Source organism: Haemorhous mexicanus, chromosome 13, assembly GCF_027477595.1.
Source record: "Haemorhous mexicanus isolate bHaeMex1 chromosome 13, bHaeMex1.pri, whole genome shotgun sequence".
NCBI classification, from domain to species: Eukaryota; Metazoa; Chordata; class Aves; order Passeriformes; family Fringillidae; genus Haemorhous; species Haemorhous mexicanus.
In genome coordinates this window covers 22086845-22102150 of record NC_082353.1, presented here as the reverse complement: position 1 = coordinate 22102150, position 15306 = coordinate 22086845, and the positions used below count along the sequence as shown (strand labels likewise).

Below are 15306 nucleotides of genomic sequence, written 5' to 3'. Positions count from 1 at the left end.
GGCCTCGGGCCGTGTCCCCTGAGGTGGCCATGGGCACGTGTTCCAGCAGTACCCAGGCCAAGCAGCTCCATCCTGGCAGTGCCAGCACCCTTCCCAATTCCAGCCTGTTCCCTTCCGTTCCCATGGCAACCTGTGACCTCACCGGGTTCCTTGGAGCTCTGCCAGCATTTTCAGCAGAAATAAAGCCAATGACCAGGGTTGTCCTGCTGTCCTCCGTGTCTGTGGGGGTCTGTCACACCTGGGGCTCAGGTCAGGGCTGGCTCTGCTGCAGGACTGACGTGCCACACTGCAGGTGCCACCCTCGGTGCCCGTCACTGTGGCATCTGGCTGACCCAGGGCTCCTGGCAGTGGAGTGCCCTGGGGTACAGGGACACCAGGGCACTTCCCTCCCTGCACAGTGTTCAGCTGCAGCCAGTGCCAGTTCTCCAACACCCATCTTCCCAGTTTTGCCGTGCTCGGCAGAGCACACACGGCCCGGATGGAGAAGAGGGCTCGAGAGTGAGACAAATGGAAATAAATGGAGAAACTGGTCCCTCTGCTCTGCCTGCTGGTGCCACTTCCCTCGAGGTCCTGCCCTGCCCAAGGGTCCCTTTTGGCCTGGGATCCACCTCCCCAGGGCTCCCATCTGGTCTAGGGTCCCTCCTGGCCCGAGGCTCTGGCTGTTCCTGGGGTCCCACGTGCCCAGGGGTCCCCCTCGCTCTTGGGGTTCTGCGTGTCTGGAGCTGTCTCAGCTCTGGCTGTGCCTGGGGGTCCCTCTCGGTGCGGGTTCCCTCTCGTCCCGGGGGTCTCTCGGTGCGGGGTTCCCTGGCGGTGCGGAGCTGACGGTGACGGTGCTGGCGGCGGCCCCGGCATCCCGCGGCCCGGGGGCGGCCCCGGCGAGCGCAGCGCGGCGCGACCACCCCCGCAGCCGGCGGCAGGGAAGGAGGCACGGGAGAGCGGCAGCGAAGGAGGGCCGCGGCTCCGCTCGGCTCGGCGCGGCTCGGCGCGGCTCCGCTCGGCGCTGACGGTCCCCGGTGCCGCCGCCGTCACTCGCCCCGCCCGTCCGCGGTTCCGCGCGGCGGGTGCGGGACGCGGCGCTCACCGGCACAGCCGCGGCCGGGGCTCAGCGGGGCCGGGCCGCGGGATGAGGGCCCGGCGGCTCCCCGGGGGCAGCGGGGGCCGCTGATGCTGCGGGGACCGCGGGGTCTGCGGGGGCGGCGGGGGTGGCTCGGCGCGGCCCCGCCCGCGGCGGGGGCCATGTGAGCGCGGAGCCGGCAGGATGCAGAAGGGGATGCGGCTCAATGACGGGCACGTCGCCCACCTGGGGCTGCTGGCGAAGAAGGACGGGGCCCGGCGCGGATACCTGAGCAAGCGGAGCGCCGACAACACGAAATGGCACACCAAGTGGTTCGCGCTGCTCCAGAACATGCTCTTCTACTTCGAGACCGACTCCAGCTCCCGGCCCTCGGGGCTCTACCTGCTCGAGGGCTGCGTCTGCGACCGCGCGCCCTCCCCCAAGCCCCCCCTCTCGGCTAAGGACTCTCTGGAGAAGCAGGTGGGCGATCCAGGGGGCCCCGCGGAGGGGGAGGGAGGGTGCCCCGCGGGGGTCCAGGCCCCTCACGCCCGGAGCTTCCGGCGCCCCTGACCTGCCCCACGCGTGACCGGGGTGGGGAGGTGAGGATGAGGCCGGTCTGTGCGGGGGAAGGGGGATGATCCCCGGGGCTGCAGTGCCGGAGCAGCGGGCGGGTTCATTGTGGGGGTGTCGGGCTCTGCCCGGGGCACCCCCGCTCCCCCTCCCGTCTAATTAACGGCCGGTAATTAGCGCGGGGCTGCGGGGCGCCTCCCAGCGGCCGCGCTGGGCGCTGCAGAGCCCCGCGCCCCCCGCGCGTCCCCCCCGGCCCGGCGGGTTCGGGGTTCGGGTTTGGGGTTCGGCGTTTGGGGTTCGGCGTTTGGGTTTCGGGGTCTGGGGCAGCGTCCCCGGCGGGGCTCCCGTGGGGCGGCCCCGCTGCGCGGCCTCGCTGTTTGCCAGCCCCCGTGCGCCCCCTCCGTGCCCCCGGCCCGGCTGTGCGAGCAGCCTGCGGTGGGTGCGCGGTGCTCGGCGGGGGGAGCTCAGGGCCTTGTTTTCCGGCAGATTTCAGCCTATTCCTCTCTCCACGTGTGCGGTTTGCAGCTCCATCCCCATCCCTGGCAGGGGAAAAGCAGAGTGAGAGTCTCCAGAGCCCCCCGTGCTGGCGCTGGGCTCCAGTGTCCTTTGGTACCGCTGATGGCTGCGGGCGATCAGCGCGGGAACACCTTGGGAGAGCCGGGCACAATCCAGGTGTCCCCCAGCCCCGGGGCTGCTGTGGTCCCCGCCGTGCGGACCGCAGCCCCTGGCGGGCCCCGGGGTGGGTCTCTCCCGCCAGCTGTGCCTTTCCCGACTGGGCAGGGTATCCCTGGAGCAGCACGGCAGAGAGGTTGGCAGCCCTTGGCGTGTTTGTCTGGAGCGATTTGCTGGAGCTGGGGTGCGCCGCGGCACCCAGGAGAGAGGGGATGGTACCAGGCAGGGGGAGAAGGGCTGGCTTCCAGCTGCGGGGGCAAATCCCCGTGCATCGCTTCCAGAGCCACCCCCGGTCTCATCAGCGGGGACGGGAGCCAGCTGGATTCACCCTCTGACCCCCTGGTGGCGTGCGCAGCGTGGACGTGAGCCCTGTGGGTGGCACAGCGGCACCGGGGCCCCTCCGTGGGGGCAGCGCGGGGGTCCCGGCACCACCATCCCGGCTGGGCACGTGCGGGAGGCACGGCGCGCTTTGGGTCCGGCTCTGCAGGGCTTGCATAATTACTGCCTGGCAGGCTCCAGGAGTGCTGCCGGCTGACTGCAGGACGGGGCCCCGGGGCACCCCCGGCACCCCTCGTCACGGGGCAGCCTGGGAGGAAACCAGCCCCTAATTCTGGCTGTTCCTGCAGCTGGAAAACCCTGCCGAGAGACCCCGGCATGCAGCGCCACTGCTCCCTGGCACATCCCCTCCCTCCTGGCTTGGAGCACAGGAATATTTCCTTGTGAAGAGGAAAATGCTGTGGTTTTTGCCCAGCTGGGGCTCCTTTCAGCCCAGCTGTGGGGAGCGGCACCTCGGGGGCTGTGGCAGCGAGGGGGGTCTGTAGTGGCAAGGGGTCACACTGCTGTGGTTGTCACTGCTGTCCCTTCAGATGCTGTGTGCTCCTGGTTCAGCCTCCATGAAGTTTCCCAGCCAGGCTGCAATCAGCCCTCCTGCCAGGCTGGAATCAAGCTGGGAGTCGGGGCTCTGGGTCCCACTGTTGGTGCAGGAGGGTTTTCCCCCTGCAAACGCCATGGGGAGGCTGTCACATCCCCCCTCAGTCCCAATCGCAGCCGGAGTGTTGGTGCTCTGTGAGAGAGGGGCTGCGGGCACAGGGAGCTCCTGCCGTGGCACACACGGCCCCTGCCGCGGGTTTGCCGCCGTTCAGCTCCCGGCCTGGGGTCCTGGGGCACTCCTGGGGCCGAACGGGACGGCAAGCCCCGGCGCTGGATGCCCGCTGCTCTGCAAGCTCGTTAGCGGCCCGGGGATGAGATGGGCCGCGAATGTTGATGGTGCAGAGCCGCAGCCCGAGCAGGTGGCACGCAGGGCCGTGCTGGGCAGGGTCTGTGCCCCCCACACCAGGGAAAGGCTCGGCTCAGGCTCACCCGGGAGCCAGCCAGGCCAGCAGCCTCCAGGGGAAGGTGCTGAGGAAATTTCCAGCACTGCCCGTGTTCCCAATTAGCCGTGTTCTGAGGGTATTTATCTATCCGTGCAGGTCCAGCTCTGAGGACAGTGCTCCTTGCAGCAGAGGAGCTCCAGGTTTGGATTCCTTCCTGGCTGGAGTGCAGCCTGACAGGCTCCCAGTCCTCTGCAAGGGAGAAACTTTAGGATGTGGGGCTTTCAAACCCCCCCCTTTTTAATGTACTCGTGTTTTGCTTTGGGGGGATTTTTTCCCTGGAACACAGTGAATTTTAGCATTGGTATATGTAAGAATGAGGGAGCAAAGACATGTGGAAAGCTGGAACACCAAAGAGGATTTGCTGCCTCTGGAAACTTTGTTTTGTTTTTCCAGAAATGAATTTTCCTTCCAACCGGTTGGATGGGGAAGACAATTTCCTGCTGGGTGAGGTCCGGCTGTGGCCTGGGGAAGGGTCCATGGGGTCAGGCTGTCCTGGGGAGCTGTGAGCTGGCTGCTCAGGGCAGCAGTGCCAGCAGTGCTGGGGGAGCGGGCTGGGAGCGAGCCCCCTTTCCCCTGCTGGGGTGTCTGGGCCGTGCCACACCCCAGCCCTGCTGCTCCCGGCCCCTGAGGTGCTGGGATGTGCTCTCACGGGGTCACTGTCCCCTCCCTGGGCAGGATGTGGGGTGCCCCAGGTGGGAGGGGCACGGCCCAGGTGAGAGCCTGGTAGAGGAGCTGAGCAGGTGCAAGGTCCAGAGCTGGTCCCACCCAAGGCCAGAGACACCCCAGTGTGGGGTGAGGGCTCTGCTTTGCAGCAGGAATCACGGCTGGGTTTGCTCCATGGATCCAGCCTGGAGCTGGATTTGGAGTCCCAGCCTCACTGGGGCTGGACAAGCCCTCTGAGCCGCTCAGCTCAGATCCCCCAGCAGCACCCAGGCTGCCCCTGCTCCGTGCCCCAGGTGCTGCATCCACACAGCTTTTGAGCAGTTCCAGGGACTGCACACGGCCCCGGGCAGCCTGGGCTGGTTTCCAGACCCACATCCCAGTGCCCTGGGCTGTTCCTGAGCAGGAGCCCCCAGACAGAGCCAGCGTGCTGCTGAGTCAGGCAGCGGAGCTCCAGGCTCTGTGGCCCAGGAGCTGGGCTGTGTCCCCAGCTGGGGCTGCTCCTGAGCACACCCTGCCCCTGGATGGGATTTCCCTCCCCTCTCCAGAGCGTTTTCCAGGGATGGGGCCACAGAGCACCGAGTTCAGCCTGTCCTGTGGCCCCCATTCCTGGGACACCTGCAGTCTGGAATATTTGGATGCCCTGAGGCCGTGCAGCAGCCCCTGCCAGCCCAGCAGCTCCAGCTGTCCCAGGGCCCAGCCCCAGGCCTGCTGGAGCCATTCCTGGCAGTGCCAGAGCTTGGGCAGCTCTCCGAGGGGCAGCAGGGGGGCCACGGGACCCAGCTGTGCCCATCCCTGCTCGGGGGTCCCCTGGGTGCCCCCAGGAGGGCTGTGGAGGGTGCTCGGGGGGCCAGACCCCGTCAGTGGGGCAGGGCTGAGCAGGGCACCCATGGGCATCCTGAGCAGGGCAGCTCCCAAGCTATTCCAAACTTCAGGGTTGATGTCCCAGGCACTGGATCCCCAGATCCCAGCTCTGGCTGCAGGTCCATGAGCATCAGCCATCTGGGCCACTGAGAAACCTTCTACCTGAACGTCATCCCAGGCAATCTGATTTTTTGGATACTATAAATCATAATTTGTGGGCTTAAACCCGAACTATTCGTCAGTGTTGGGGTGACACTGGGTTTTTAATTAATTAGGGCATTGAGGGATGCCATGTGGGGATTTCTGAGCGAGGGGGATGCTCGTGGTGTTGGTCCCAGCCATGCCTGCCAGCATCACCAGATAAAATTGGGGGAAAATTGATTTATTTTAATTATTTTACGAATATTTCTGCGCATGACTCCAGAGCCTGCTCCACAAGGGTGATGCTCACCTCTAGTATCCATTTCCAAATATCCTGACAGCCCATAGTGAAACAAAGAGGGGAAATTGCAGCCTCTGGGATATTTTTTCTTATTGTCAGCACGGAAATGAGCTGCTGGAGCATCCAACTCTGAGGTCCTGTTTTCCCAGAGCACATGGTATGTAGGTCAGGGATGTTAAAAGCTGCCATGGCTGGCTGTGGATTTTTAGACTCATCCATCCAGAGCAGGAAAATTCTCCTCCTCTTGCCCTTTGTGTCAGCTGGAATAACCATCAGCTTCACGAGCAGGCAGATGTGGATCTGCCCACTGGGGAGGGTGCAGGGCGGGCAGTCCGAGGGTGCTGGGGCATCCCTGTGGGGGAAAGCCCCCTGTGGTGGCACCACAAAGCCAGGAAAGGCTGGCAGTCCCTGCTCTGGTGCTGCTGGGGTGCCTCTCTCATGATCCCCCCACGCTCACACGTGCAGGGACCAGGGTGGGGGTGCTGGGAGAGCACCACCCCCAACCACTGCCACCCAAGGGGTCTGGTGGGTTGTTCAGCCTGAGAAAATGCCCTTCTGCACGTTCTAAACAATTCTCTGAGAGGCTGATTTTCTGCTTTGGAAATAACGTGTCGCTTTAAAGCTTATTTGAGTTTATTTTGGAGCCTTTCTGCACACCAGGGGCCTCGGGAACGCCACCCCCCAGCAGCAGGGAGGGCCTGCGGGCAGCCGGGTGACGGTCACGGGGCTGTGGGGGCCCGGGGGAGCCGAGGGACTGTCACCCGGCGGGGTCACGGGGCTGTGGGTGCCCCTGGAGGTGCTCTCATCTTTCCCTTGGTGACCTGGAACGCTCCCGCGTCATTATTTCGGGCGGAATTGCTGCGGAATCCGCGAGGTCCGGGGAGCTGGGCGTCCCCCCGGGGCGGCGCCAGGGGCTGTGTGTCCGGCGGTGCCAGACGGACACACGGCCCACAGCCCGGGGCCCGGGGGCTGTGCGGGGGCCATGGGAACGAGGAGGAGGGAAAGCCCCGCAAGGAGGGATCCTCCAGGAGCCGCGTCTGCTCCTCCTGGCGAGAGCAGAGCCAGGGGGTTGGGATGAGCGGGGTCGGGTCCCGGGGCTGGCGGTTGCTGAGGTGGTGGATGAACAAGAAACGGCCCACGGAGAAGCACAGTGGCGCTGCGGGCTGCCCTGCCCTGCCCCGGGCAGCACGAACTGCCCCAGGGACGCTGAGCTGGGGCCGTGGGGGAGCTGGGGGCTCGCAGTGGTACTCCCAGTGTCAGCAGCTGGTCCTGCGCTGGGTCTGCCCGTGGGTCTGGTCCCATCCGTGGGTCTGGGTCTGCCCGTGGATCTGAGGCTCAGAGGCAGCGAGCGCCGGGAAGCGCTCCCGGGCTGTTGGTGCCATGTGTCACTGCGGTGGCAGAGAGGGATCATCTCTCAGGCGGAGATAAAAGGTGGTGGGAGTTTTATTATTCAAATATAAAATAACTTCCTCCTTCCCAGCACGCTGCACTTCCTGGGGATGGTGTGGGGAAGAACGGGAGCAGCACGCGGAGGGGGTGTGTGCTGGCAGGAGCCGGGCTGGGCTCGCAGCCGTGGGACAGAGCAGCCCTGGCCACAGCCCTGCCCCGGGGGCTCGCACCCTGCCATCGGCTCTGCTGCCCCCAGCCTGGCACCTGCCTCTGACAGAGCCCTCGGGAGCCCTGGGGTATGGACTGGATCCCACCTGCCAGGTGCTGATGTGCTGGGGGTGGGTGAAGGGGGCAGAGGCAGTGGGGCAGATGGGCACCTGCTCCAGGTGCCTGCCCCAGTTCCTGGGCTCTGCGCCCCTTGTTTTACCCTCAGACAAGCCCCGAGGCTTTCCCGGGGCGCTGGGGAGGTCAGGACGCTCCAAGCCAGGCTGTGCTGCGGGTGCAGGGCTCTCAGTGGGTGCCCTCACCCACAGCAGCACAGAGGGCACCGTGCCATCCCCATGGGACCCTGGGAGCACACACAGGGGTCTGCCAAGGACAGCCCAGGGCTCACTATCCCCTGCCAGGCAGTGACCAGTTTGGGGGGCTCCTGGAAGTGTCTCCCCGAGTTTCCAGGGGGCTCAGCCGAGCTCGGGCTGTTGGTGCTGGGCCCTGCAGAGGGAATGGGCACGCTGTGCTCTCGTTCCTGCGGCCCCCGGAGCTGCTGGGGGCACCAGGGCCTCGACGGGGCTCCCCCACTCCTCGCTGGTGTTCAGGGGAGCATTTCTAGCCTTGCCAACTTGATGAGCTCCTCTTGATGCAGTTGCAAGAGAAGGGATGTCAGGTGGGTGAAAAGCTGGGGTACCGAACCCTCCCCATAGGGGTCTCAGATTTTTGGTGAGTTTTCCCTTGGAGCTGTGTCTTTGCCAGCCTTTGGGAGTGGGAGGGAGGGAAAGGGGGTGGGGTGCAAGGGCTGGGGAGCTGCTGGTGTCCTGCAGGCAGCCACGGAGCTCTGGGCAGCCTGAGCGTGGCAGTGGAGGGGTGGGCAGTGGGTGATGGTGTTTGACACCGGGGGGTGTGATGGATGGTGGTGTTTGACACTGGGCATGGCTCTGTAAGGACAAGGCTGGCCCACAGGATCCTGCACTTAGAGGATCCATGGCAGAAGTGAAGGAGCTGCATCTTCCCCAGGGCCCTGCAGCTGCTGCCCAAGGGTGAAAGCTGTTTCTGAAGGAGGGCCCTGCTGTGCCCGTGGGCTCCGGGCCCCCTCTCCTCCTCTGCTGGATCCAGAGGGGCTGGGCGAGCTCCAAGGGTGCCACCCCGAGCCCTGAGCCCTGGGTGGGCACGGGCTGGGGCTGCTGGCTCTGCCTGTGCCCTGTCTCCCCATCACCCCGGGCTCACCCAGAGCCTGCTCTGCTGTCTGGGGGTCCTTGCCCCCAGCACCCCTGGGCCTGCTCGGGACAGGAGGGGAAGAGCGTTGTGGTGCCCGTGGGTGTTTTCATGGCACACACGGGGGCTGCCCAGGCTGTGCTCCCTGGGTTTGAGGCAGTTTTTACCCGTGAATTCCGGTCCCTGATGAAGCCCGGCAGAGGAGCAGATGATGTCAGGATGAGCTCGTTCCAGTGGGTTTGGTTTAGCCCAGTTATTCCGGGCAGTATCCGGCACTGCAGCGTGGTACCTGTTTCCTTGGAGACTGCAGGGAAGCAGAGGAGCGGCACAAACCCGGCGGCGGCGGCACCGCACACAATCAGCACAAACACTGGAAATGTCAAGGGAGGCTAAAAATAGCCCGGCACCGCGGCCGCTCCCCCCGGGCCCCGGGAGCGGGACAGAGGGACCCGGGCTCTGCCCGCCGCCACCTCCGGGCGGCCGCGGGGCTCCGAGGGGCTGGCTGGCCGCAGGGGCCGGGCTGCGGGCAGGGAGCACAGCCCGGGGAGCTCTGGGGCTGGAAAAGACCGCCCAGGCCATCACCAGCCGTGGGTGCGGGCTGCAGGTGCGGCTCAGCATCCTTGCTCCCCTGCCCGCTCCCCAGGTGAGGGTGGCCCCGGGACGGTTGGTGGCCACAGGTTCAGGACTGCAGCGCCCTGGCCTTGGGTGGGTTCGGTGGATTTAGGTGGTCCTGGAGCTGGGTCTTTGCCCAGCAGGATTTCCCCTTGGATTTCCCTCCCCAGTGGCATGGCTGTGCTGAGGGCACATCGTGGCTGGGCTCCCCAAGCTGTTTATTTTCAGTGACACAGCCTGGGGTGGGTCAGGAAGTCAGGTGGGTCTGGAAGCGTTTTCTGCCCGCCCTGTGGGGTGTGACTGTGACCCCAGTGCGGGGTGTGCCCGTGCCCCCTGTGTGGGGTGTGACCCCTGTGCAGGGTGTCACTGTGCCCTTGCCCCCTGTGCAGGGTGTCACTGTGACCGTGCCCCCTGTGCAGGATGTCACTGTGACCGTGCCCCCTGTGTGGGATGTCACTGTGCCCATGCCCCCTGTGCAGGATGTCACTGTGCCCGTGCCCCCTGTGCAGGATGTCACTGTGCCCGTGCCCCCTGTTAAGGATGTCGCTGTGCCCGTGCCCCCTGTGCAGGGTGTCACTGTGACTGTGCCCCCTGTGCAGGATGTCACTGTGCCCGTGCCCCCTGTGCAGTGTGTCACTGTGCCCGTGCCCCCTGTGCAGGGTGTCACTGTGCCCGTGCCCCCTGTGCGGGGTGTGACTGTGCCCCCTGTGTGGGATGTGACTGTGCCCCCTCTGTGGGGTGTGACTGTGCCCCCTGTGCAGGGTGTCACTGTGCCCGTGCCCCCTGTGCAGGGTGTCACTGTGCCCGTGCCCCCTGTGCAGGGTGTCACTGTGCCCCCTGTGTGGGATGTCACTGTGCCCGTGCCCCCTGTGCAGGGTGTCACTGTGACTGTGCCCCCTGTGCAGGATGTCACGGTGCCCATGCCCCCTGTGCAGGGTGTCACTGTGCCCGTGCCCCCTGTTAAGGATGTCACTGTGCCCGTGCCCCCTGTGCAGGGTGTCGCTGTGCCCGTGCCCCCTGTGCAGGGTGTCACTGTGTCCGTGCCCCCTGTGCAGGGTGTCACTGTGACTGTGCCCCCTGTGCAGGGTGTCACTGTGTCCGTGCCCCCTGTGCAGGGTGTCACTGTGCCCGTGCCCCCTGTGCGGGATGTCATTGTGCCCGTGCCCCCTGTGCAGGGTGTCACTGTGACTGTGCCCCCTGTGCAGGGTGTCACTGTGACCGTGCCCCCTGTGCAGGGTGTCACTGTGCCCGTGCCCCCTGTGTGGGATGTCATTGTGCCCGTGCCCCCTGTGCAGGGTGTCACTGTGACTGTGCCCCCTGTGCAGGGTGTCACTGTGTCCGTGCCCCCTGTGCAGGATGTCACTGTGACTGTGCCCCTGTGCAGGGTGTCACTGTGCCCGTGCCCCCTGTGTGGGATGTCATTGTGCCCGTGCCCCCTGTGCGGGATGTCATTGTGCCCGTGCCCCCTGTGCAGGGTGTCACTGTGTCCGTGCCCCCTGTGCAGGATGTCACTGTGACTGTGCCCCTGTGCAGGGTGTCACTGTGCCCGTGCCCCCTGTGCAGTGTGTCACTGTGACTGTGCCCCCTGTGCAGGGTGTCACTGTGCCCGTGCCCCCTGTGCAGTGTGTCACTGTGACTGTGCCCCCTGTGCAGGGTGTCACTGTGCCCGTGCCCACTGTGCAGTGTGTCACTGTGCCCGTGCCCCCTGTGCAGGGTGTCACTGTGCCTGTGCTCCCTGTGCAGGGTGTCACTGTGCCCGTGCCCCCTGTGCAGGGTGTCACTGTGACTGTGCCCCCTGTGCAGGGTGTCACTGTGCCCGTGCCCCCTGTGCAGTGTGTCACTGTGCCCGTGCCCCCTGTGCAGGGTGTCACTGTGCCTGTGCTCCCTGTGCAGGGTGTCACTGTGACTGTGCCCCCTGTGCAGGATGTCATTGTGCCCGTGCCCCCTGTGTGGGATGTCACTGTGACCGTGCCCCCTGTGCAGGGTGTCACTGTGCCCATGCCCCCTGTGCAGGGTGTCACTGTGCCCGTGCCCCCTGTTAAGGATGTCACTGTGCCCGTGCCCCCTGTGCAGGGTGTCACTGTGCCCGTGCCCCCTGTGCAGGGTGTCACTGTGCCCGTGCCCCCTGTTAAGGATGTCACTGTGCCCGTGCCCCCTGTGCAGGGTGTCACTGTGCCCGTGCCCCCTGTGCAGGATGTCACTGTGACCGTGCCCCCTGTGCTCCCCCCACAGCACTACTTCACCGTTAACTTCAACCATGAGAACCAGAAGACCCTGGAGCTGAGGACCGAGGATGCCAAGGACTGCGACGAGTGGGTGGCAGCCATAGCTCATGCCAGGTGTGCCCCATGGGTGGCGGGTCAAGGCGAAGCTGTGCTGGGGGTGCCTGGGGGGCAGGGTGAGCTGGACACTGCCAGCAGAGAGCAGGGCAATCCTGCCCCCCTGATGCTGGTGGGGGCTGTGCTCAGTTGTTCCCCTGTCCCTGTTCCCATCCCAGTGCCATGCCACCAGCCATCCTGGCGCTGCCTGTCCCAGCCTGCAGCCAGAGGGACTCACCCTCAGGCTGAAAGCCTGTCAGGAAGGGATGGCAAACCTGGTGAGGACAGGGATTGTCCAGGCTCCTGTCTGTGCCCTGGCAGCGCTGGCACAGCCCAGCTGCCACGGACAGCAGCCAGGAGCCAGCGCAGTGCAGGTGCCTCTGGGGAAGGAAGGGAGGTGTGGGAGCAGGTGAGAGCTGTGTGCAGGGAATGGGAGGAACTCCAGCCCCTGCAGCCCCTGCCAGGAGCAGGGAATGGGAGGAACTCCAGCCCCTGCAGCCCCTGCCAGGAGCAGGGAATGGGAGGAACTCCAGCCCCTGCAGCCCCTGCCAGGAGCGGGGCCACACGTGTCCTTCTTCAGCTCTTGGAACGTGGCAGGTTACAGAGGTTTGGCCACGGGTGTCAGGGGGTCCTTTCTGACTCCTGTGGTTCCATGAACGTTTGCTCTGTCCTTTCTGTTTGCCCCTGGTGGGAGCCCATTCCCTGCCCAGAGGGGCCCTTTGGGAGCAGCAGCATTCCCAGCTGCAGGAGCCGCCCCAGCCCTGCTCCCCTGCCGGGCTGTGAGCAGGGAGGGGCGGGAGGAGCCCAAGCCCCATCCGCGGCGCTGGGGCCGTGCCGGGGGCGCAGGGCAGGCTCTGGGGCAGGGATGCTCACGGCCGTGTCTGCTGCAGCTACCGGAACCTGGCGACGGAGCACGAGGCGCTGATGCAGAAGTACCTCCACCTCCTGCAGATCGTGGAGACGGAGAAGACTGTTGCCAAGCAACTCCGGCAGCAGATCGAGGACGGGGAGATCGAGATCGAGCGCCTCAAGGCCGAGGTGAAGCACCCGGCGCTGCCCCGCGGAGGCACTGGCGCCCCTGGGGTGACCCGTGGTGGGGGTGCCAGCCCCACCTGGGCAGGGGGTGTCACCGCTGGGGGCTTCTGCTGCTTTTAGTGACACAGGGCTGGCCCTTCTCCCCCAGGCGGGCGAGGGCAGCGCCTCTCCTGGGGATTTTCCTGGCAGGAGGGGTGCAGCAAGGGGCTGTGGCTGTGCCCCCCAGCACTGAGCCTGTGGGGGCTCGGGAGGATCCCTGGAAGCTGCTGCAGCACGGGGGGGTTCACTCCAGCCAGGAGCCCTGGGGAGCGGGCTGGGGAGCCGGTTCTTGCCTCTGGTGGGAGAGGAAAGCAGTCGCTGTGTGCCAGGATGCCAGAACGGTCCGGGTTGGAAGGGATGTCCCAGGACCTTCCAACCCTGTCCTGTCCCACCCCGCCCTCTCGGTGTCCCCCTCGGAGCCACCCAGCAGCTCCAGGTGCCTCTGCTGCTGGGGTGCCGGAGCTGGGGCCGGGCTGCACTGGGGCTCACCCGGGGGGGCAGAGGGCACCTGGCGCTCCCGGATCCCGGGGGTCGCTGCGCTCCTGCTGTGACCCCGAGATGCTTCTCCGGGGGCTCCTGCGGGGTCAGCCCGGGGAGCCCCTGCCTGCAGCGTGGCCCCGGAGCTCCGCAGCGATTCCCTCCCTCGGTGGCGGCTGTGGGAAGGGTGACACGAGGCCGGGAAAGGCAGGCAGCAGCGAGGTGCGCAGATGACTCAGCAGGCGGTGCCGAGGGACACGCGTGTCCCTGGGGCACCTGGAGGAGGAGGAGGCTCAGGAGATGCCTGGCAGCGGGGTGATGCTCCTGGGCGCGGGGGCTGCTCGGCAGGGGGAGAACACTGAGTGCTCGAGGTGCTGTGGGGGTGCTCCTGGCAGAGGGGCGCTGGCAGTGGCTGTCCCCAGTTTCCTGGCCATCCCTGTGCTGCCTGACTCTGCCTGCAGGACTGTGCCCCCGGTGCCCTCACTGCCCGGGCTCTGCCCGCGGGTGGCGGCTGGCCCTGCTGCAGTGGGCTGGGCAGTGGGGACAGCGAGTGTGGGGTACCCTGTGCTGCTGCCAGGCTCTCCTCACGCCTGGCACAGCGTCGGGCAGCGGCCGTGGGGTGCAGGCAGCCAGGAGTGGGCTGGCAGGGCTGGGAACTTGATCCCAAATCTCTCAGAATCCCAACATCACCCCAGAAGGGGCGTCTGAGGAGGCCGTGGGGGTGGTTTCACCTGTCCTAATGGTGGGCTTTTCCTTAAATTTTGAATTTTTGAGTTCAGATGTGCAGGTCAGTAACAATCCCTGACCATGTGTTGGGGTGTACAACAGGCTCTAAAATCTCCTCTAACACCTGATCCATATAATGAAATGGGGTGAAACAGATGTGTAGAAGCTGGATCAGTGACCATGAGCCTGTGGCCACCAGCTCTGGAGTGTTCCTGCTTTTTCCACCTTTTTCCTCCCTTCTGTCCAAAATGGAACATCTTCCCTCTCTCCCCCAGCAAAGTCCTCTTTCCAAGTTGTTTCCTTCAAAATCAAAATCCAGATCACATTTTCCCAATTTCCCACGTTCTGGATGGCACATGTGCTGTTTCTTGCCTTTTCCTGTCACTTTGCAAGTGGTTTTGGCCGTGGGGGCCGGGACGGGCGATGAGCAGAGGAGGGAGAGAAAGCACAGGGAGAAACAGTGAAAGCAAACCCGGGAGCTGATGGCTCTGAGCCCACATGTGAGGGAAGCGCCTGGGGGGCTGCTCCCTGCCTGCACATCTTGCTGTCCAAATGCTCATTGGCTTTTTCTGCCATTTTCTCTCCAAGTTGTGTTTACTGAGTTGCTGTGAAGGCTTTTTTGGGAAATGGGGATGGGGTTTGGGTTGGGCACCCATCAGGATTTCCAGGTACTGGTCATGGCAGGGTTCAGAGGAGTTGATGACAGATTGAGGAGCCCTGACAGCTCTGCCACCTTTCTTCACCTGCTTCATCCACTGACTGAGCCCCCATCCCTGGAGGGAATTAAAGCTGTGTGGATGTGGCACTTGGGGACAATGGTGGCTTAGTGGCAGTGTTGTGATCGGGTGGACTTGATGATCTCAGAGGGCTTTTCCAGCCCGAAGCACTCAGTGGCTCTGTGAGTCCGTGGTGCCCAGACAGACCCAGCACAAGGTGTGCCTGTGTCTGTCTGTAACCCAGAGGCTCACGCTGTTCCCTGGCACTGGGGCAGCCCAGGATGTGCTCGGCCCCTGGGATGCCCTTGGCCCCTGGGATGTGCTCAGCCCCTGGGATGCCCCCGGGATGCCCCCAGCCCCTGGGATGCCCCTGGGATGCCCTCAGCTCCCAGGCAGTGCGGGACTCCTGCTCACCCCTGTGCCCACAGATCGCGTCCCTGCTCAAGGACCACGAGCGCATCCAGGCCAGCCAGAGCAGCGCGCCCAGCGACGACGACAGTGACATCAAGAAGATCAAGAAGGTGGGTGGTGGCGAGGGCTGGCACCCAGGGGCCCAGCAGGCACGGCAGACGCGCTCCCTGGGGGGCTGCAGGAGGTGTCTGAGCCAGTGCTTCTGTCAGCAGAGCTTTTAGGAGGAAAATGTGTTCTGCCCAGGTGGGAGCCCATCTGTTGGCAGGGCACTCCCAGCGTTGCTGGGAGCACAAGGCATCCCGGCCAGTGCTCCCAGCACCTCCAGCCCCTCTGGCTTCTGTTCCCATGGCTGTCACAGCTTTTATTGTGGCCAAGGAAAAGCCATCATCCTGGCAGCATTCCCACAGGGAGCAACAGCCCCAGGCACCCCCTGTCCTGAGGTGGGAGCCCTGGGCACAGAGCAGGACGTGCTGCAGGTGCCCAGCTACACAGGGAAGGGATCTGAAACCTCATCTCCTTC

At 65.2% G+C, this 15306-nt stretch overlaps 1 protein-coding gene across 1 annotated transcript in view; it reads left to right on the top strand.

Moving 5' to 3' along the window:
- The first annotated feature begins 1244 nt into the window (after positions 1-1244).
- The window catches only part of RASGRF1 (Ras protein specific guanine nucleotide releasing factor 1), a 28727-nt gene continuing 14665 nt past the window's right edge, over positions 1245-15306 (top strand). The window contains exons 1-4 of the mRNA XM_059858807.1: positions 1245-1534; positions 11297-11403; positions 12273-12420; positions 14804-14896. Of these exons, the coding sequence (XP_059714790.1) occupies positions 1259-1534; positions 11297-11403; positions 12273-12420; positions 14804-14896 (624 nt within the window). The 5' untranslated portion in view covers positions 1245-1258. The remainder of the gene's footprint in view (positions 1535-11296; positions 11404-12272; positions 12421-14803; positions 14897-15306) is intronic.